Source organism: Aulostomus chinensis, chromosome 5, assembly GCF_037954235.1.
Source record: "Aulostomus chinensis isolate RoL2024-O1b breed Wild chromosome 5, RoL_Achi_v1.0, whole genome shotgun sequence".
Classification (NCBI taxonomy): Eukaryota; Metazoa; Chordata; class Actinopteri; order Syngnathiformes; family Aulostomidae; genus Aulostomus; species Aulostomus chinensis.
In genome coordinates, this window is record NC_141324.1 from 8,466,783 (window position 1) to 8,487,476 (window position 20,694).

General features: G+C 46.3%; 1 protein-coding gene across 1 annotated transcript; it reads left to right on the plus strand.

Moving 5' to 3' along the window:
• The first annotated feature begins 1,287 nt into the window (after window positions 1-1,287).
• Window positions 1,288-20,305, plus strand: chd8 (chromodomain helicase DNA binding protein 8). Its single transcript, XM_086202891.1, has 39 exons — window positions 1,288-1,388; window positions 2,293-3,342; window positions 3,508-3,831; window positions 5,686-5,799; window positions 5,897-6,399; window positions 6,501-6,612; window positions 7,597-7,803; window positions 7,900-7,968; window positions 8,057-8,112; window positions 8,200-8,317; window positions 9,204-9,287; window positions 9,395-9,532; window positions 9,657-9,778; window positions 10,043-10,286; window positions 10,364-10,540; window positions 10,650-10,793; window positions 11,130-11,228; window positions 11,470-11,629; window positions 12,111-12,321; window positions 12,448-12,643; window positions 12,789-12,959; window positions 13,077-13,367; window positions 13,468-13,688; window positions 13,775-13,977; window positions 14,089-14,245; window positions 14,337-14,426; window positions 14,505-14,608; window positions 14,985-15,108; window positions 15,255-15,330; window positions 15,405-15,676; window positions 15,790-16,022; window positions 16,499-17,152; window positions 17,240-17,346; window positions 17,451-17,672; window positions 17,795-17,890; window positions 17,974-18,087; window positions 18,192-18,293; window positions 18,370-18,474; window positions 19,128-20,305. Exons 2-39 carry the CDS (start codon window positions 2,395-2,397, stop codon window positions 19,503-19,505), a joined length of 7,746 nt encoding a protein of 2,581 aa, XP_086059017.1. The 5' UTR covers window positions 1,288-1,388; window positions 2,293-2,394; the 3' UTR covers window positions 19,506-20,305.
• The last annotated feature ends 389 nt before the right edge of the window (window positions 20,306-20,694 follow it).

The following is a 20,694-nucleotide window of genomic DNA, read 5'->3' on the forward strand; positions in this document are numbered from 1 at the left end:
ATGATGACTTCTGAAAGAATCCGCTTTAGTGGTGCTACCACAACAAAGGTGGTTCATTTCCTAAATATTCTAGTTTTACTTGTACAGCCCAGTTCTTATAGTATCATTAAGCGTAACATAGAAGTACCTGAATATGCACTAAAATAGTATTTGAACTGACAATATTTGGACCTTCACTGTGTTTTATTACATAATCTCGAGGCTCTTTCTTTAGTCATTACTTCATTGGATATTTTGCTTGCGTGAGTTATAATCATTAATAAATATGCCAATGTCAGATTACAAGCCATAATAGGGGCACTGACACTGCAAAAAGGTCCGAAGCAATAACCGAGTCTCTAAAAGAATCATCCATCCATTTTCTACTGCTTATCCTGTTAAAGGTGGGGGGTGGAGCCTATCCCAGCTGCCTTTGGGCAAGAGGCGGGGTTCATCCTGGACAGGTCACCAGTCCATCACAGGACCAACACATAGAGACAGACAACCATTGGCTCTCCCAGTCACTCCTACAGTCAATTTAGAGTCTGGATTAACCTGGTCCCTCTTGATGTCTTTGGACTGTGGAGGAAGCTGGAGAACCAGAGAGAACCCAGCAGGAACAGGGAGAACAAAAAGACCCCATGCCCAAGGCAGGGCTCGAACCCTAAACCTTCTTACTGTTATGTGATAAAAGAATCATAATTTCATTCATGGTCATACCCATGTTTCAATCTTTAACCACTAGAGGGCACCAAACACTAATTCACGCAAGTGAATGCAAACAGTGGTGATTACAGGAAAGCTGGAAATTAGAGTCTCTAAACGTGGTGTGAACAGGACAAGTCCGTTCCTGTGGTCAGAAAGTGTGTGTTCCGTCTATATTGTTATAAAATAATATAACTGTATCACAAAAGTGCTCCGCGTATTTATCAGAGGCAGACAGTTGAGCTGTAGCTTGTGCCATAAAACGCTAAAAAACGGACGGTGTGTCATTTAAAAAAGGGCCAGTGTGTTCGTTCATTCTATTATCAAATCGACGTGTGTTTTCCTCCAGGGATCTCATGAAGGTCTGAGCCTTCTGTTATGAGCATCGATGCCAATAAAATTTCAGCCGACCACTCAGTCAAATGGTCTCGGCTAGGCCGCATTTATTGTTTTCTCAACCCAACTTACTAGCTAACATCCCGCCCAGAAGCGACCTTACAATATGAACGACAACTTCCCTGGCCAATGAAAATGCCGTATGTTTCCGGCTCGGGCGAAAAGTGACCAATCATCGCTAAATAGCTTCCGGGGGGACGCTTTCTACGCTTTCTCTGGCAAGAATGTTAGTTCCTGCTCTTCCCTGGCCGTTTCCTGTAATCGCACAGTGTTGTGAGACGGAGAAAGCCATGTGTGTCGATGCAAAGGTAAATTTAGCATCCCGAATTATTACTGTGGAACTTAGGGCAGTGGATATGATGGTTATTTTTAGGTATTTTGTCGGAAAAATAGACGTAGACCATCCGAAACAGTATTGCGGCCTAACCCGTCTGTGAACGGGCTATGGTTATTGTGGCACGTTGCTTTGGTTTGGTCCGGTTTGTTGATGAGATTGAGGGAGTCCGGTGGACTGAATGGTTGATAGTAAATGACAGAGAAGCGAGCTGACTGCCCTAAACACACAATACATCGTGTTTAAGAGTGTGAGTGGGTTTTTGGTGGCACACACGCTTTATTTAGAGGCACATCTTAGTGGCGGTTAAAGCTAATGCTAGCTCACGGGTTTGAGAGAAAGACTGCGATACGAGCGGAGGGAAAGCATCCTAACGTTCCCCGTCCAGCATCAGTACCCACCTCGTCTGACTACACTACCAACTCTTTTCATTTAGCCAACATGTTCCCTCGGTTGTCTGACTTAACACCAAACTATTACAACGGCGTTATTTTATTTATCAGTTTAAATAACACGTAAGTAGTTTCTCTTGGCAAGGTGGCCACTACTTTAAAGTCACCTTCCTCGAACATGTATAAACCAAGTAGCATCATTGAGTAATTGGACCATTGGAGTTGATGTTTTTATATTTTCTGTTCTCCTCTGCTGTAATATAATAAAATGGGGATGTGTGGAAACTTGGAAACAGCTCTAAATTGGATCCAAAAGGTGTTAATAAGGCAAGTCAATGTTGAACCTTACGATTAAACACTGTTTTTATCAACAGTTGAAATAATCACATCCAGTTGAAACAGGCAGAAACTTGACAATGAGATTTCCAGCATTTTTAAGTCATTAAAGATACATTATTTACATCTGTTTTTCTCTTCTATTTCAAGCAATTTTTGTGAAAGTTGAGAAGATCTGGACCAGCGTGATATATCTTCCATACCGGAGTGTCTCTAACACTGTGCCCGTCTCCCTGTGTGGAGGGGGGCAACATGGCAGATCCCATCATGGACCTCTTTGAGGATACACCCCTGTTTAACCTGGATGCCCTCCCGGATGACTCCTTTTCCCAGGGCTCATCAGACCCTGTGGAGGAAGCCCTTAAGCTGGCATTAGGCCAGGTGGACGCACCAGGTGAGCCAGAGCCGGAGCCTGAGCTCACAGTCAACGCAGGCCTTGGTGTTCCTGTAGCAACCCCTGCTCTTCCTGATCCTGCTCCCATTCCAGTCCCCACACAGCAGCAAGTGCCAATGGTGACTGCTCAGACTGTTTCCATAGCTGCGGCTCCTGCCCCTGTTGACACGGTACCTCAAGTCCAAGCCCAGGCCACCATACCCATAGCCAGCAACACAAGTGTGGCCACGAGTAGCACTGTCCTGTTGAGCTCCCCTCTGACTGTTTCCAGCCCTCCAGCCACCACCACTGCCACCACACAGCTCACACAGATAACTCAACAGCTGACTCCCCAGCAGTTAGCTGCCATCACACAGCAGGCTGGTGGAAAGATAGTCATTCTCAAAGGTCCCCAGGGACAAGCTCAGGTCCTGCAGACTGTGTCAGGAGCTGCAGGTCAGACCACTGGCAAGGTCATCCGTGTGCTCTCTGGGACTCCTCTCAAACCTGGCATGTCCATATTACAGGGGGGAACTGTCTTGAACCAAGCAAGCTCAGGACAAACTCAAGTCAAAGTGGGTACTGCAGGGGTGCAGAGGCTGCTTCAGTCCCCAAATGGACCTGTAAAACAGGTCCTGCTCACCTCCATGCCCCAGCAGGTGCAGCAAACACAAGGCCAGCAAGTTCAAGTGCAGATCCCAGCTCAAGCACAGATGTCTCAAGGCCAGACTCAAGTCCAGGTCCAGCCCCAGAGTCAGCCTGCCCAGATCCAAGTCCAAGCCCAGGGCCAGGTGCAACTCCAGCCGGCCATGCAAGCTCAAGCACAGGTAAGCTCCACTCCACTGGCACTGTGGCAGCTGCACCACAGCAGGTGACGCTTGAGGGGTACTGTGGTGTGTTATTAAAATTGTAGCCCAGTTTCAGAAGATCTGAACATAACTCTGTCATTTCCTGATCAACCACAATGATGTATTCTCTGTATCTGGTTCAAGGGTGGAGAAGCAAAACGGATCACCCTGGTTCTCCAGCAGCCCTCCCAGGCTGCCCCTGCTGTGCAGGCAGGTCAAGCTGTTGCAGCTCAGCCACAGGTCACACAGGTCCAGCAGGTTCAGACAGCCCAGGGAGGCCAGCAACAAGCCCAAGCCCCGGCAAGACTTGTGCTGGGTCAGCTCCCCGGAGGCAAATTGGTGCTGCAGGGAAGCCAGCTCGCTGCCCTGACTCAGGCCCGGGCTGCAGGCCAGGCAGGAGGACAGCCCAAAGTTCTCACCATTCAGCTGCAGGTGCAACAGCAGCCCAATCAACAGGGAGGTGTGAAGGTGAGGTAGAAACGGTTCATCTTGTTTGTTCAGTCAGTTCTTCTATCCTTCAGGTGTTTTCTTAGGAGAGATTCTATCTTGTTTTATCATTATCTTGGATTTGAGCTCTGATATTTTGTTGTAAACCAGTTTATGGTTTTAAAGCATCACTCAAACTGTCTGTGTCTTGGTGTTGGTCTACTGAAACCACCATGAAAGCACAGGCACCCCCACCTGTCTCATGAGCAGCCTCTCATATCCCGCAGTCATGAAGCATGTTACGAGGGACAAGGATAAGGTTCATTGTTCAAAAAGTTTGGCTGCATCATCAACTTGAGACACTTCTGGTTATCATTAATACTAACTGGAATTAAGCTGTGATACGTTTTTCCACCATATTGCCGAGGCTTACCCGATGCTACACTGAAATAAATGACGCTAGTTTTCCACTGAAAACCTCCAGTGAAACTGGAGTTTTATTTATCAGCGTCAGGCTTATTTATCAGCGTGTTCTGCAGATGGTTTGGACATCTTCGATTGACTTGGATTGGCAAGACTCCCAACTGCGTTTTCTATCTGAAAGAAACGCAGGGGGAGACATTTTAATCTAATATCCTGTTGGTATGGAGGTAAAATCCACACCAACAACCCTGCCTTCTAACAAGTCGCAATAAGACAGGACAAAAGAGAAACTGCTGCTCGAACATCTGTCTGAGCCGTTCTTTATGCCGTGAAGTAGTTATGGCATGAGGTGACAAAAAATATGTGTACATTTTGTGACCACTGAGCTTCCAGTCAATTTTTTTTATGCATGTGATTCTATTGAAAGACCATTTTCCCATGCGAAATAGTCAGTGATCAATGTTTGACAAGGTCGCCAAGGTAACGGCCAACAGTAGTCACATTTCCATAGATGTATGAACACGACATTGAGGCAGCGTGTGTGTGTGTGTGTGTGTCTGTAAGTGTGGCACTTCACCATAACACTCCAGGCTGAGTTGACTGTAGCCAACTCAGCCTGGAGTCTGAGTTGGCTAGAATTGGCTGTGGGGACAGCGGGGACAGCTGCACCTGCCACCAGTGGTGGCTGCAGAATTAATGGAAATTTTTAAATGGGGAATTCGACAGAAATACCAATTCTGTAGACGCAGTGTTTGTTGAAGGCTAATTGTATGTCAAAGCGAATGTTGTGGCGCTGCAGAGACGTCCTGCTTGCACATCACTTTCTTCAAACCTGAGAGGGCAAATCTTCATTCGATACAGATTTGTTCAATGAAGAAGCCAAATTTAATGGCAAGCATCTTGTCTCAGACAGACCTGTGCACAGTCATGAGGGACAGGTTAGATGTGATCTATGACATCATTTCAGCATCAAACAGCCTATAAGTCAAACAAGTGCAATTTATTTCGTGGCGTAGGAAAAATTTTCATTCGTTCTGGTAATGCCAACATTTTCATAAATTGCTGTCTGCTTAAAAAAATCCAGCATTTCCAGATCAACACAAGCAGACGAATATATAATCAATCAGTTGGCCTCCAGTAATGGTAAACACGGCAGGTCACTTTTGTAGGGGGGAGGTTTTAGCCAAGGAGGCTTTTTAATATGTCTGTTAAATTCATCTTTGTATGTTCACTGGGAATTATTACAAGGATGATTTGTTTAAAAAGTAGCAGGTACTGGCAGGAAAGAAATAATATGAGGAAACCAAAATGTGTATAGATTCTGGTACGTTTATGATTGTTTGATCATAGAATTGTGGCCGTCTGAATAGAAATTAAATTGTGAGACGTCTAAAGATTCCTACCACTTGTATTTGACATAAAGCATTTTCGATTAGATCTCTCAACTTGTGATGTCTCTTCTGTCTGCTACAGTACCAGCTAGTTTCAGGAGCCGGTAATACTGGCAGTCCCCAGGTGCTCCAGATATCCCAAGGCCAAGGGGGGCAGAGAGTCGCAGTGCCCCTCAAAATGCTTCTCCAGCCACAGGTAGGTCTTCAGGTGTTCAAGGATATTTTTTGTTCTTTATAAATGATGTCGTTTTAAAGACAAAATCTCACAAAAAGGAAAACTTCTCCTTCCCCAGACCAGCTCTGCTTCTTCAGCCGGTGGAACAGTCTCAGTGGTGAAGGTCATTAACTCGTCAACAGCGGGCCCTTCCAGTACCACCACCACACCTTCCCAGGCCATCCGCATCACCAAGGCCCCTGGGGACTCTCCCTCTGTGCGTCGAGTGGAGATCCTGTGCAAACAAGAGAAGGCAAATCGTATCGTGGCTGAAGCTATAGCCAGGGCCAAAGCCCGCGGGGAGAAGAACCTTCCCAGAGTCCTGAACCAGGACGAACTTCCATCCACACAGACCTCCCCAGATATAGGGGGGACAGTGACTGTGGTGTCTGCTGCTAAGAAAAAGTCAAGTGGAGGAGGGAGCAAGAAGAAGAGTCCTATGGCTGGAGGAATGACCCCAAAAACTCCAGGAGGAGCTGATAAAAAGGGCAAAGTGAAAACCCCTGGAGGGCCAGCAGGAGAGGCTGGGGGCACATTAATACCTGGGGCAGGGAACAAGAGCAAAAGCAAAACTAAGACAAAGTAAGAGATGCATGCTGCTTAAAAGAAAAATAGCTGAAATGTTTTGTGTAGTTTGCCTTTTTTAATGCCACATTTCTCTCTTCCCTCAATCCTCCACCCAGCACTATAACTCTAGTGGGGGCCAAGAAGAGAAAGAGAAATGTGTCCTCAGACCACTCTGACGGCGAGTTGAGCCCTGCCTCGCCTGCTGCGCTGGAGGAAGACATGATTATGGTACCAGCACATGCATGCTCACACGTTAATTCATTGCATTTCTCACGAATCCCACCAGTAGTCAACAAAACACACAAGTGAAGTTTTTGTATCATTTGTACGGAGTCACCTTTTTTTTCCAGCGTGAAACTAAAGCATGCAGGGGCTTTCAAACCTTTTAAAGGAATCCTGTTTGAGCCTTAGACATTACAAAACTTAAAACACGTCATTTACACAAACGTGATTGAAGGACCACTGCAGATCTCGTATATTCTTTCTCTCCTTCTCTCTGCCGTGTGTTTGAAGTGAGATGCCCTGCCTCTGACTGCATGATGAAACTATAAACTTTATTTATGCACCATCAATGTTTTTACATGAAATGTGCATGTAGGAGCGCTTCGTGGACTCAGAAATTGTTTGTTTGAGTTGCTCTTTGGATGGGAAATTTTAAGATGAAACAGCAAGAGGAACTCCAAGGCACTCTCATTTAGCAAAAGCTAAAAAGCCTTTATTGCACTGGCTTGGTCACATTTAAACCTTTAAAAAACTGACACGTTTCAGCAATCAAGCCATCATCAGGGAGTCAGAAAAAAAAAGTGGTTTGGTTTGGTTTTCTGACTCCCTGATGATGGCTTGATTGCCGAAACGCATCAGTTTTTTAAAGGTTTAAATGTGACCAAGCCAGTGCAATAAAGGCTTTTTAGCTTTTGCTAAATGAGAGTGCCTTGGAGTTCCTCTTGCTGTTTCATCTCATGTTTTTCCATGGTTTGAAGACCACTTTATCTCTATGTTCTCTTGCTGCAGTCATCCACTCAATGTCCAAAGTATTCCCAAACGATATGTTCTGAACATGGCTTTTCAGATGATCGAGGTGTAGATCAGTCTCACTGACAACAAGAAAATATTAAAAAGCCCCTGGTGCCCGTGTCCTCTCAGTCACATCCACTGGAAAAATCAAGCTGGCAAAATGAACTCACAGCTCTCATCTCTCTCTCTCTCTCCTAGAAGAGACGCTCAAATCGTGTGGTGAAAAGGAAGAAATACACAGAAGACTTGGATATTAAGATAACGGACGATGAAGACGAGCAGGAAGATGTGGACGTTACTACAACCACGGCAGCTGTAGCCTCCATCAGTGGCGGGGCAGCACCTCACCTCGCTCAGGAAATGGAGATCGATGGCGATGGACTGCCCAGCATGCAGTTCTTTGTGGTGTGTTGGAATAATGAAACTACTGTTTGTTTGTTTTTTCCTTCTGGGTATCTTATCTCAGTGGTCTTATTGTTTTGCGTTTCTCGATTTTTACAGGAAAACCCAAGTGAGGAAGATGCTGCCATCGTAGACAAAGTTCTTTCTATGAGGTTAACCAAGAAGGAGGTATGTTTATTCCTTTAGCATTTCCTTCCAATACAGTTTGACTTCATTTTGAGCACAAAATAAAAGCAACCCTGCACCTCTCTTGAAGGTATCACCAGGCCAGTACACCAATGTTGAGGAATTCTTTGTAAAATACAAAAACTAGTAAGTCTTCATATGGCAACCAGTAACATGGTCATCGTTGTGAGAGATGTAGGAGTAAGACGTCCCTGTCTTGTCCTTCCTTGTCAGTTCATACTTACACTGTGAATGGGCCAGTTTGGAGCAGCTGGAGAAGGATAAGAGGATCCATCAGAAGATCAAGAGGTTCAAGACCAAGCACGCACAGATGAGGCACATTTTCCAGGAGGTGAGAGGCAAACAATTTGAGACTTCAAAAGAAAAAGCTTTCTAAGAGGCTTGATTACAGAGACTAGTTCTGTGGTTCAGCTGCTCCGCTCAGGTGATGGTCATCATCCTCCCACTGTCACAGACAGGCTGGAAAAGGACAATATATTCACCAGGCCTGGAAAAAGTGTTGGACTTGAATAAAATCACTGACAGTGTGTGAAAAGTCCTGGACTTTGATTTGAGTTTCTATAATTTGATCAGTGATAGAGGTCATCAAGCTATTAGTCCACTTATTACATGCTTATGATAACCAATTTATTATTGACATATATTCTTTGGCATCAGCTGTTTATATGGGGGGGGGGGCTGAAATAGAACAATGTAACTATTGAGAAATCTATGAAATGGACAGTCATGAAAAGGCGTCTGAAGGTCGTGGAAATGTACTGTTTGGATGTTTATGAACCCTGAATATATTGAACGTAACCATCAGTCTCGACAGTTCAGGTTTTCCATCCACCTCCCTGTTGATGACTGTGGTAAAAGCAGTCGTTCTTCTCAATGCTCCTGAGTAACCAGCAGGAAGTCTGAATGAACATTTTATTCATTTATTTCAAATGTCTTTAATAGCCTCTTTAGTTTGTCAGCTATGGATGCATCACTGACTCCTCATATCAATTTTTATGATATGAACTAACTGACATTTTGATAATGAACAAAGTCTCTCCTTAATTATCATAAAACAATGTTCCAGGACACTTATATTCTTGTTCAAGGTTGTGAATGCTTTATGGAAATTACATGATGGGCTTTTGAAAAGTCATGGAAAAATTTGAATATTTCCTGTGAAAATGTGGAGAAACTCGATGACGTTTAATTCACGTTTGTTCTGTGTCGTTCTTCAGGAAGAGGAGCCGTTCAACCCTGACTACGTAGAGGTGGACAGGATTCTGGATGTGTCCCACAGTGTGGACAAAGACAATGGCGAGGTGACAGACCAAACCCACTCTTAGCTGTAGCTGCATTCTTATGCTGGCTTCTTGTTAATTTTGGGGAGTGACACTTGCAATACCTCCTCTTCATGTCCCCCCCCCAGCCTGTGGTGTACTACCTGGTTAAGTGGTGCTCTCTACCTTATGAAGACGCCACATGGGAGCTGAAGGAGGATGTAGATGAAGGCAAGGTGGAAGAGTTTAGCAAAATCCAAAACAGACAACCTCGCCTGAAGAGAACAGTAAGCGGTCAAGTGGAAGCACTTCAACCATGAACCTGCAGTGTCCCTGTCGAGGACACGTGTGGCCTGTGTAATCTGACAAGTTTCATATCTGCTACTCACTTTTGTCTCGTACTCCTCTTAGCCACGGCCTCAAGCCAGCTCCTGGAAGAAGTTAGAGGAGACCAGAGAATACAAGAATGGCAACACTTTGAGAGAATATCAGCTGGAGGGAGTCAACTGGCTGCTATTCAACTGGTACAACAGGTGTGTGACTCACACAGATACTCAGGTCGCGAAGAACAGATGTGGTACTTTAAAGCCAACTTGATTAGATCTATTTATAGAAATGTTTTTTACGGTTTATTGAGTTGAAATAGGATTGAACAACCAAAGAACATTAGAATATAGTCAGTGGACAATCTGCTCATTCTTAATGGAACAAAGGTTTTTATCAAGGAAGTTGTTCATATTGTACAAGTTAATCGCTGCTGCTGTTCAGTACTCACACAGCTGTCTCTTGGATTTCAGGCAGAACTGTATCCTGGCAGATGAGATGGGTCTGGGGAAGACCATCCAGTCTATCGCGCTGCTGTCAGAGGTTTATGCTGCTGGAGTCCAGGGCCCCTTCCTGGTCATCGCTCCACTTTCCACCATCACCAACTGGGAGAGGGAGTTCTCAACGTGGACCCACATGAATGCTATCGTCTACCACGGCAGCTTGGCCAGCAGGCAGATGATCCAGCAGTATGAGATGTACTGCAAGGATGACAAGGTGGTGTGAATGAGGAGTTTTCTTTGATTTACAAATGAAAGCCACACGGACATTTCTAACGAAACTTCTGTCCACAGGAACATTTGATCCCGGGTGCCTACAAGTTTGACGCCCTCATCACAACCTTTGAGATGGTGTTGTCTGACTGCCCGGAGCTGAGGGAGATCGCCTGGCGCTGTGTGATCATTGATGAGGCTCATCGACTCAAGAACCGCAACTGCAAGCTGTTGGACAGCTTGAAGATGTTGGACCTGGTGAGTCGCCTCCAGCAGAAAATTACACATGGCTGAAACGTCTACAATTGAAGGTCATCATGACTCTTTTCCATGCCTATATTAGAAAGCATGCGTTTTGTTTCCCCAGGAACATAAAGTGTTGTTGACTGGGACTCCTCTCCAGAACACCGTGGAGGAGCTCTTTAGTTTACTTCATTTCCTGGAGCCCACCCAGTTCCCTTCTGAGACTGAATTTCTCAGAGACTTTGGAGACCTCAAAACAGAAGAACAGGTGAAGAACACACACTCGTCTTGGCATCGACAGACTCCCATTCTCACAAACACACCCTTCCATCAGTTTGTGTGTTAACCCTGAGGTTTCTCAGATTTTTCCCCGTTAAAGGTTTTCTATGGAGTTTCTCCTCAGTCGATGTGAGGGTCTGAGGACAGAGGATGTTGTCATGATGCCATGGGAAGCCCTTTGAGACAAACTGTTTGTGAAAACAGGCTCTACAAATAAAATTGCCTTGCCTTGCCTTAAGAGGTCTTAAGGGCTCTCAAATATGTGAATTGAACTGTATGCTTGAGCTGTCACTGAGCAGCTGCTCTTTTTTTCTTGGCCCATCAGGTTCAGAAGCTGCAGGCCATCTTGAAACCCATGATGCTCCGAAGGCTCAAAGAAGATGTTGAGAAGAACTTGGCACCCAAACAGGAGACCATCATTGAGGTGTGTATAAAGGGTGAATAATTCTCCCTAAAAATGCTCTGTCTGGTTCCACAGGTGAACATTAATGAAGGACAGGAAAACAGTGATAACCAGAGAAGATGCATCTCAGTAACCTGTGCTGTCTCATTTACCAAACGGCTTTAGGAAATGCTGCATTATATCATAAAATGAAAAAACTCCTTGTAACATTCAAAGTTGCGATTCAAGATCCGTCATGAGTTCTGACTGTTCTCCCACTCAGGTTGAGTTGACGGATGTCCAGAAGAAGTACTACCGGGCCATCCTGGAGAGGAACTTCAGTTTCCTCAGTTTAGGGGCAAACAGTAACAGCAATGTCCCCAACCTGCTCAACACCATGATGGAGCTGCGCAAATGCTGCAACCATCCCTACCTCATCAATGGTACTGCAACTCACCAGAACCTCCTGGGCATCTTTAGCGACTGGAACTTGTAGTGTATCCTCCTGTTTGTTGTTGAAGTTGTGTTTAAGCAGAGTTTGAATGCTTTTCTGAAGCATTCTGAGTTGTTCTGGATGCAAAGTTGCTGAGAGAGAATCTTCATCAGTTGCTGAACAATTTGTCATCCTATCGTAATTGCTCAAGTTAATGCTGACAACAAAAAATGGATATTAATTGAAATATCATTGGTAACTTTGCATTCATCAGTTTCTATCAGCTGTAATGGGGAATGTGCATTTAAACACTGGTCCTAAACATTTTGATCTCATGGCAAAATGGAAAAAACAGTATTATTATAGTCTTTTGCTCCTCACAGCTAAATTAAGTCACACACTTTCTTCAGGTACTTTATTTTTTGAGGCCTCTGGACCTACCAGTTAAAACATGATTTAAAATGCTGTATGTGATTCTCTGTCTCTCCCAGGCGCGGAAGAGAAGATTGTTGCGGAGTTACGGGAGGTTTATGACCCCCTGGCCCCGGACTTCCATTTGCAGGCCCTGATTCGGTCGGCTGGCAAGCTGGTGCTACTGGACAAGCTGCTGCCGCGTCTCAAGGCTGGTGGCCACAAAGTGCTGATCTTCTCTCAGATGGTCCGCTGCCTAGACATTCTAGAGGACTACCTCATCAACAAGAGGTCTGTGGCTTGAGCTGCATTGTTGGATGAAGCTATTGGTAGCACATATGCGTTGGAAAACTTTGGAATATTGTATTGAGCAGGATAAGATAATATGAGGTGTTTGATAATCTTTTTCTACTACAGATACCTTTATGAGCGAATTGATGGCCGAGTACGTGGGAACTTGCGACAGGCTGCCATCGATCGCTTTAGCAAACCTGACTCAGACCGCTTTGTCTTCCTGCTGTGTACCCGTGCTGGTGGTCTGGGTATCAACCTCACTGCTGCTGACACCTGTGTTATATTTGACTCTGACTGGAACCCTCAAAATGACCTGCAGGTACGGTATTCTTCTGAGTATTTTCCCTTTTCTTTGGTGACTTGGTTACATTCCTATTTTACTGCCAAATGTTTGGAATCATTATCACCCTTTTACGTCAGCAGCTACATGTGATATTTACTTGGCCCTTATTTTGCCTCTCTAGGCCCAAGCCCGCTGTCATCGTATTGGTCAGTCTAAAGCGGTCAAGGTCTACCGCCTGATCACTAGGAACTCGTATGAGCGGGAGATGCTGGATAAAGCAAGTCTCAAGCTCGGACTGGACCGCGCTGTCCTGCAGAGCATGAGCGGCAACAAAGACAGTAATGTCAATGGGGTGAGAGAACCTACTGATCAGTGAGCTGCTGACTGCATGTGGATGTTTAAGAGTAAACGCCTTTTTAAGAGAAACAATTTTCTTTTTTTTTTCTTTGCTCACTTCGACCTCCAACAGATCCAGCAGTTCTCAAAGAAAGAAATTGAGGACTTGTTGAGGAAGGGAGCTTATGCTGCCATTATGGATGAGAATGATGAGGGCAGCCGCTTCTGTGAGGAAGACATTGACCAGATCCTCCAACGAAGAGCCACCACTATCACCATCGAGAGTGAGGGCAAGGGCTCCACCTTCTCCAAGGCCAGTTTTGTTGCCTCTGAGAACCGCAATGACATCGCTCTCGATGACCCAGAATTCTGGCAGAAGTGGGCCAAGAAAGCCGACATAGACATGGACTCCATCAACCGAAAGGTAAACCAATAATGTGATGTCATCTTGTCGTTTGAAGTAGTTGCACTACTAAGCTATATTTGGATGGACTAGTATTTAATTGAAGTCATTGTCCTGCTAGAACACGCTGGTGATTGACACTCCCAGAGTACGCAAACAGACTCGTCAGTATTCTAGTTTACGAGGAGAAGGCGGCGAGCTGTCTGATCTGGACAGCGACGATGAGTACCCACCTGCCAATTCCAGACAGTCACGAACTTCCAGGCGCTCAGATCGCCACAGTGGAGGAGGTTATGGTCGCACCGACTGTTTCCGTGTGGAAAAACACCTGCTTGTCTATGGGTAGGTGGACTTTTGCTTGTACTCAGGTTGTGTCAGCAGTCAAGCTCAGGTGGTAGGGCTGACCTGCTACACTGTTTCTTCTGCAGTTGGGGTCGCTGGAGGGACATCCTCTCCCATGCCAGGTGTAAGCGGCGTCTAAGTGAGCGTGACGTGGAAACAATCTGCCGTGTTATTCTGGTATTTTGCCTGCTTCATTACCGCGGAGATGAGAATATCAAGAGTTTCATCTGGGAGCTCATAACGCCTCCTGAGAACGGCCGTGAACCCCAAACACTACTAAACCACTCTGGTAGGGAGCTGCACACAGATTGCTCTCCAACTGAAATGCCAACTTTTGTCTGTGCGTGCTGAAGGCTTTTGTGTCGTTTTTTGATGTACGTGCTTTCGTTTCTTTGCTCAGGTCTGTCCATCCCTGTTCCAAGAGGCAGGAAGGGTAAGAGAGTAAAAGCACAGAGCACATTTGATGTTCAGAAGGTGGAATGGATCCGCAAGTACAACCCTGATACCCTGCTGCTTGATGACAGCTATCGTAAACACCTCAAACACCAGTGCAACAAGTCAGTAATGCCTGACAGCTGCTTTTCTTCCGTGTTCTTGTCTGTAATCCCATCCATTTCTGTACATTGAACATCCTCCCCTCTCCACCAGGGTGCTGCTGAGGGTGCGCATGCTCTACTACCTGAAACAAGAGGTGATCGGTGAACATGCTGAATCTGTCCTGAAAGGGGCTGACATCAGGTATCTATGGCACATATTTATAACAGGCCATTTCATGTACTGCATAGACTCTTGACACTATAAACCATCATTTTCCAGGGAAGTTGACATCTGGATGCCTGAGATGGAGCAGCAGGAGGTTCCTGCAGGATGGTGGGATGCTGAGGCAGACCGCTCTCTGCTCGCCGGTGTATTTAAACATGGTAGGTAACAGTAGTCAAGTTTCCATCAGTGCAATTTGATGTGCATTGAGAAGTATCACATCAGCTAAGGATGATGAAAATGACAAAATTTGAAAACAAAAGAAACATTTTCAACGAAAAGTTGAATGCTTACTTTAAGTAGTTTTTGCTTTTCCAAGAAAGGAAATGTGCAGCACGAGGGATGGAAACTCCTGTTTTACAGATCAGTTTTGGTGGAGTGAATCTCTTGCTCTTGTGACTGCGCAGCCATTTCTGCTGCCAGCACTGGTAGCTACTGAAGAACAGTAACATCTGGTCCAACCAAAGGTCAATCCTGAAGATGCCTACATTGAGAATGATTGCTCATGCAGCAGCTTTGACTGTGTCTGTGTTGCAGGTTATGAGATGTACACCACGATGCGCGCTGATCCCTGTCTTTGCTTCCTGGAGAGAGCTGGCCGGCCTGATGACAAGGCCATTGATGCCGAGCAGCACACTGGTGATGCTGAGCTTGGAGACGAGTGAGTCATGCTCGACTACCTCATTGTTCATCTTAAGCTGTCTATGGTCTCTATTAACACCTGATGTGTGAATACGTATCTGGTATGTCGCAAGTACAATTCATGACACGTCTCATCTTTTTCTGGCGTTTTTTTTTATTGTACAGGGCTGATTATGACAAATACTCAGAGGACCCAGAGTTCAAACCTGCATCAAGACTCCCCAAAGATCCTTATGAAGAGGTAGGTGTCCATTTACACGTCTGTAAATCCAACCTACTGAGGAATGGAATAAACCGTTTCTGTTCGTCCTTCAGCCAGATTCAATGAACGTGGAAGAGGAGATTTCTGTCGAGGACAAGGTGGGCCCAGTGATCCCAGAAAGCTTACCCAGCCAGACTGGAGCGTGCGACTGGCCATCAAGTTCCTCACTTACAGCACGCTTGCGGCGGCTGATCACAGCTTACCAGCGCAGCTACAGGCAGGAGCAGCTGAAGATCGAAGCCGAGGCAAAGGGCGACCGCAGGCGCCGGCGGTGTGAACAGGCCAGTAAGCTGAAGGAGATAGCACGGCAGGAGCGGCAGCAAAGGTACACAGGCGTTCCTCTGTTCTCACGTTCTTTCTCAGTGTGCCGAGTACATGCATTAGAGGGTTCAGCACCTTTTTATCAGGTCAAAAACCAGTCTTTCACATTGTCTTCAGGTGGACACGTAGGGAGGAATGTGACTTCTACCGTGTGGTATCAACCTTCGGGGTGGAGAGGATGAAAAAGGAGCCAGGGCTTGCTGAGGTTGGAGAATCAGAGTTTGACTGGACCCGCTTCCGTACCTTCGCTCGTCTGGATAAAAAAACAGACGAAAGCCTCAGTCGATATTTCCGCTCTTTTGTGGCGATGTGTCGGAGGGTGTGCCACCTGCGCCTGGGCCGTGACGAGGGTAACTGTCATCACCAGCACAGCTTTTCAACATTTGGGGTCTTTACTGTAGAGCTGGGGGTTTGTTCTTAAGGTACCTGATCCACAACAGGCCAGCCTAACCACAGCAGGCAGGAGCCAAAGAGGATAAAGGAATCCCCATTGCTGCAGAAATCTGACACCCAAACATGAATCGGGTCTCTGCTGGATCACAAACATCCTCTCCTCTCTCCCTTCCCTCCTATTTCACTCCTTCACTGTGTATTTTCTTATATTTACGATGTCAGTTTTTCTGTCTGCTCCTGTAGACATTTGCTGTTGCCTATTTAACAAGGAAAATATTATAAATTGATATATAGATTAATATAAACTATCGTGTGTTTATTTCAGAAGGGTACTAGTTTATGTAGTAGAGATATTTTTTAGCAGTTTTTTTAAAAAGACAACTATATTTAATTTACAGCCCTGATTGTAAATCTTTCCTCTGATTTCATGCAGATCCATCAACCCTTTCGCAGACCGTGGCGCCCATCACTGAAGAGCGTGCTTCCCGCACACTTTACCGCATCAGCCTCCTGCGTCGCCTCCGTGAGCGGGTTCTCCCACACGCCTCCCTTGAAGAGCGTTTGCCGCTGGCCCCGTCCAGCTCTGAGCTGCCCAACTGGTGGAATATTCCGGAGCACGATCGTCAGCTGATGCTGGGCGCCGCGCTGCACGGCGTCAGTCGCACTGAGCTGTCCATTTTCTCTGACCCACAGTTCACCTTCAGTCAGGCCCGTGATGAATTCATTCAGAACCAGCAGGCTCCCCCTCCACCCCCACCACCACCCCCTGCGCCACCCATCATGTTCCTCAGCCAACCAAAGACTGAGCAGGAATTGGCTGGTGTGAAGGAGGAGGGACCGGATGAGGATGCACAGTTGCTAGGAGGCGAAATTAGTGCGGACCTTGAGAGCACGCCGCTGACTCACCATGACGCCAAGGGCCAAGGGCAGGCCTGGAGCTTCAAGAGGGGCAAGGGTGGGGGAGGCAGGAAAGGAGGTGGAGAAGGAGGGTCAGATTCAGACTCTGATTCAGATTCAGGCTCCTCATCAACAGAGCGATCGGGCAGCAGCGATGAAAGTGGGGAGAGCGACGAAGAGGTGGAGGGAGGTAAGTTGGTAGTTTGGGTGTCACCTCTCCTCACTGCTGCTAGAATAAAAACACGAGTGTAAAGTTCTCTATTTTCTGTGTCCGTAGCTGGTATTAAGGTGTGTGATGTGGATGAAGATAATAGTTTGCTCTCTATGACCACGTCTCAGGATGGCATCCCACCCCCAGACCCTCTTAGAGTGGACTGGCCCAAGGTAAGTCATGTTCTTTGATGAAAACTGCAGGTAACGACTGATTTCAGAGCATGTTGATCCTTGTATGGTGAAGGCTGACCATTGAGACTCTCACTTCCTGTCAGGACCGTGTGTTGATCAACCGCTTGGACAGCTTGTGCACTCTGGTGCTGACCGGTCAGTGGCCCTCGGGGCGGCGCTATGTGTCCGAGGCTCATCTCAATCCCAGCTCAGAGCTGGGAGTGGACGAGATGGCCTACACAAGGGTGATGCGTAAACCCGCTAGCGTGCCTGGTGGCCCCGGGGCCGATGGAGAAGACGGAGAGTTCACTGTCAAACTCCTCAAGGTAAGAATGAACTTTTAGGATTTAAGGAGACAGAACTTCCGGATCAGATTTTTGCACTAAAGCGTTGGAATGGGGTGAAGCTGGTTGTGTGATGAGAGGCCCTCTGTGTTCCACTCTGTCAGGAGGAGGGGCTGAAGCTAACCTTCTCTAAGCAAGCCCTGATGCCCAATGGGTCAGGAGGCGAGAGCAGCAACCGGAAGCGGCGCAAGGATCAAGAGGTACATGCATCTCTGCAGCACTGGCAGTTGGCAGCTTAAGATTTTGGTTTCTGACTTTCTTCTGTTTCCTTTTTTTTTTTAAGTTATCGGACCCAGATGGACTCCTTGATCCATTGGATCGTAATCCTCGGCGCAGGGACCCACCCACGTGGCTGAAAGAGAATCCAGATTATGAGGTGGAGGGAGACATGCTGGAGGTACATTCAGATTTATCATTCGTGATGTTTTATGGTGTTAAATGAAATCTATTATGATTATTAATGATTATTATCATTATCACATCATTGCCTTGTTTCCTCAGCTTCTTGTGAACAGGAGCAAGAGGAAGCGGAGGAGGAGGGCCGATAAAGCCCTGACCGGCAGCGAGAAGGTCAAACTGGTAAACATGAGGACAGGGAAGAAGGTGAGTCGTTCAGTAACTGCAGCAGGGACTCCGTGGCGGTGAGGCTTTTCTTGCTGACGATGTTTCTGTGCTGTAGGTTGGAGCTGCTTTCTGTCCAATGCTGCAAGACTTGAGAGAATATCTGGAGGAAAACCCCGATAACGCTGTAGCACCTGACTGGTCTGAAACTGTTCGGAACTCTGTACGTACTCCAAACACTCGTCTCAATAATGTGGCAGTTATTTAAAAAAAAGGGGGGGGGGTGCGCGCCATCAGCCCTCCGGTCAAATCACCTTTCATCAATCATAAATACAGGGTCCTTTGTGTATGCACTGAAGTTCCTGTGTTGATCATTTGCTGAAACTTCATCCATCCATTTTCTATACTGCTTATCCGTTGAGGGTGGGGGGCTGGAGGTTCCCAGAGGACCACTCTACCTCCGAGCCACGCCGCCCCCCTGAAACATAACATCACATCAAAATGGTGTTGAGATAAAATATGGCGAGGACTTGTTTTAATATGAGCAGTTAAGACGGACCAGTCAAACTAGACCACAGACAGGTTCATCAGGGCCTTGGCTCTTGACCCAAGCGCGTTCATTCTTGAGCTTCTGAAAGGAGCGCTGCAATGATGGCGAAGAACATTGTTGCCAATGAAAAAGTAGGATTCCCACGTCTGCGGTTCATCCGTCTGTTCATTCTTTGGCACGTTTACCGAAACCTATTTGATTTGAAATATTTTCAGTGACGTCATTTTCAAAATGAATTTTGTTAATCGCTCCAATGGCGTCACACTTGCGTCTTCATGTTAATCTTTTCATAACAGACTCTCTCTGTAAACTGAATCTTTGTGCAGGGCTTCCTGCCTGAGACCCTGTTCCACCGACTACTGACGGAGCACTCCGAGATCCCCAAGAAAAGTCGAAGACGCCACCATCACCACCACCACCACCACCACCATCATCATCATCACACTCCAGACCCCACCCCTGAGGACCCCACCCTGGAAGGAGTAGAAGAGGAGACTCTGGTCTCAGATGGAGCCTACATGATGGATGAGGAGGACCTGGAGACCTCCCATCACTTCCTCACCAGTGCAGACTTTGATGTTAAAATGGAAGGTGGCGACAGCCTCTCCCAGGGTGACTATGACAGCTCAGATCAAGAAGCTCTATTGGACGATGTCATCATAGCACAGAAGGACTCTGACTCCTCTTCCAGCTCGGAGGATTGACTGAACTCCCACTCACCTGACACAGCTGACTTAGTCCCCCTCTGAAAAATGAATCGTGTTATTCCTCATTTATTTTTACCATATTATGTATCAAATGATGAATTCATGTGTTGTTTTGTTGCTACTTTTATTCATTTATTTTATATAGGATTTTTGTTCCATGAAAGGAGCAGGTTTGCACCCATCTGTTTTCTTTTTCAGCGATGAGAATCGTTTCTCTCCTCAGTCCTCCTCCTAATTTCTGACAACGTGGAAAAAAAGCTGAGCTTTCTTACTTCTTGGCCCATCGTTCTCCTCTTACTGCAAATCAAGGAATTCCCATCACATTCCCAGTCGTGACCAAATGGGGACCCCTGCTGTAGATAACCCTTTTCTTATCTAAGAACCTCAATACCAGTCCTCTTGCGCTACATGAAACTGGACGTGCATACTGAGCAGAGACTGAATCCAGATCACACAATCCCCCGATCCTGTTTGGTCATGCCCTCAGTGTCCAGACAAGTCCGTGAACTACAAGGGGGATCCAGTGTGTGGATGTACTGTTGTTTTCACTCTGTGGGGGAGGGGCGGGGTTTGAGGGGGAATGTGGCGTGTTAGTTACTGAGGCAGTGCCAGGAGGATGGCTGTATTGTACAATGTAGAGCAGGTCAGTTGTGTACTATGGTGCAAAGTTGACGGCAATGAGTTACTATTATTGTTTTATGATCTGACTGTATCTGTGATATGAATAACAGCAATCTACAGTGAAAGCAAGTCTGCGTGTATCATTGTGACTATTCACGGAGGTGTGGGGTGACACTTTTTCCAATAAATGGGAATACATTAAAGTGGTACATCATCCAAAATGTGTATTTTACCTTTCAAGTACTTACAAAGATGCACCCTGAGTTAACTTGCTTCCCTGTTGTAACTTCTTTGTTATAGAGGGGAGGGTCTCACCAGCGTCTTTACTTGGCTCAGAGCTCACGCCGTCCTACAGCTAACAACGGCTCAGCGACACTCGCGCAGTTCGGTGCTGCAGGGAACAAGTGGATGATGCACTTCAGAGTTTGTAAACTTAAATTTTTGGACAGCTTTGCTGCTGTTAGCCAGCAGTCACCACTATCTTCGAGCTAAGCAGGTGGCTGTCTACATTCTGGAGTCTAAGAAATAATGCAGGAGGGGGGGGACAGTACATTTTGGGGGCTCA